The sequence below is a fragment of the Eimeria mitis genome, genomic scaffold (assembly GCF_000499745.2).
Source record: "Eimeria mitis Houghton genomic scaffold, Emh_scaff3677, whole genome shotgun sequence".
NCBI classification, from domain to species: domain Eukaryota; phylum Apicomplexa; class Conoidasida; order Eucoccidiorida; family Eimeriidae; genus Eimeria; species Eimeria mitis.
In genome coordinates, this window is record NW_013572018.1 from 2,152 (window position 1) to 3,074 (window position 923).

Here is a 923-nt window from a genome sequence, read left to right on the forward strand (position 1 = left end):
GACATGTATTGTTACTGCTGCTGCTGCTGCTGCTGCTGCTGCTGTTGCTGCTGCTGCTTCGGGGCCCTTTGCTTGCCGCTGCTGCTGCAGTGTCTGTACACCTGAGGCGTCTGCTTCTCCTTCTTTAGCAGCAGTGCATGCAGCATCAGCAGCAGCAGCAGCAGCAGCAGCAGCAGCAGCAGGTAAAACCCCATGAACTATCACTGGCGCACTTAGAACAGGTTGCAGCAACTTCATCTGCTGCTGCTGCTGCTGCTGCTGCAGCTGCTGCTGCTGCTGCTGCTGCAGCAGCAGCCGCAGCGGCAGAGGAGACATCGCAGCATCTTCTGCTTGTGTATAGACAGCCTGCAGCACTTGGTCTCCATGTTGCTGTTTATCTGTGGTTGCTGCTGCATGCATATCTTCATATCTATCTGCTGCTGCTGCTGCTGCTGCTGTTGCTGCTGCTGCTGCTGCTGCTGGTTTTGGTTTTCCCCATAGAGTTGCTGTTGCTTCTACCCCGCGCAGCATTCCTTTGTACTTTGCTGCTGCTTCTTCAGGTGTATACGCAGCAACCAGCTGCATGCAGCAGATAAGGGGAGTCCTGCTGCTGCTGCTGCTGCTGCTGCTGCTGCTGCTTTCTGCTGCAGTGCATGCTGTATATACACCCGAGTTCTTTTGCTGCCCTTCCTCCAATGCTGCTGCTGTTGTTGTTGTTGCTGCTGCTGCTGCTCCTGCTGCTGTGGGTGCAGCAACACCACCTGCTGCTGCTGCTGCCGCTGCTGCTGCTGCTGCTGCTGCTGCTGCTGCTGCTGCAGTGGAGCGGAGTTCAGCCTCCCAATCCCAGTGACGAGTCAAGAGAAGGCGTATGCTTTGTCTTTGTTTTTTTTTTTTGTTTTCTTTATCATTACACCTCAGCTCTTCTTCTTTTTCTGCTGCTGCTG

The 923-nt window shown here is 54.6% G+C and overlaps 1 protein-coding gene across 1 annotated transcript in view; it reads right to left on the reverse strand.

Annotated features, from left to right (window-relative positions):
* The window catches only part of EMH_0068410 (uncharacterized protein), a gene marked incomplete at both ends in the record, with an annotated part of 5,184 nt that overhangs the window by 1,652 nt on the left and 2,609 nt on the right, over positions 1 to 923 (reverse strand). Inside the window, one exon of the mRNA XM_013498739.1 lies at positions 1 to 911. Within this exon, the coding sequence (XP_013354193.1) occupies positions 1 to 911 (911 nt within the window). The remainder of the gene's footprint in view (positions 912 to 923) is intronic.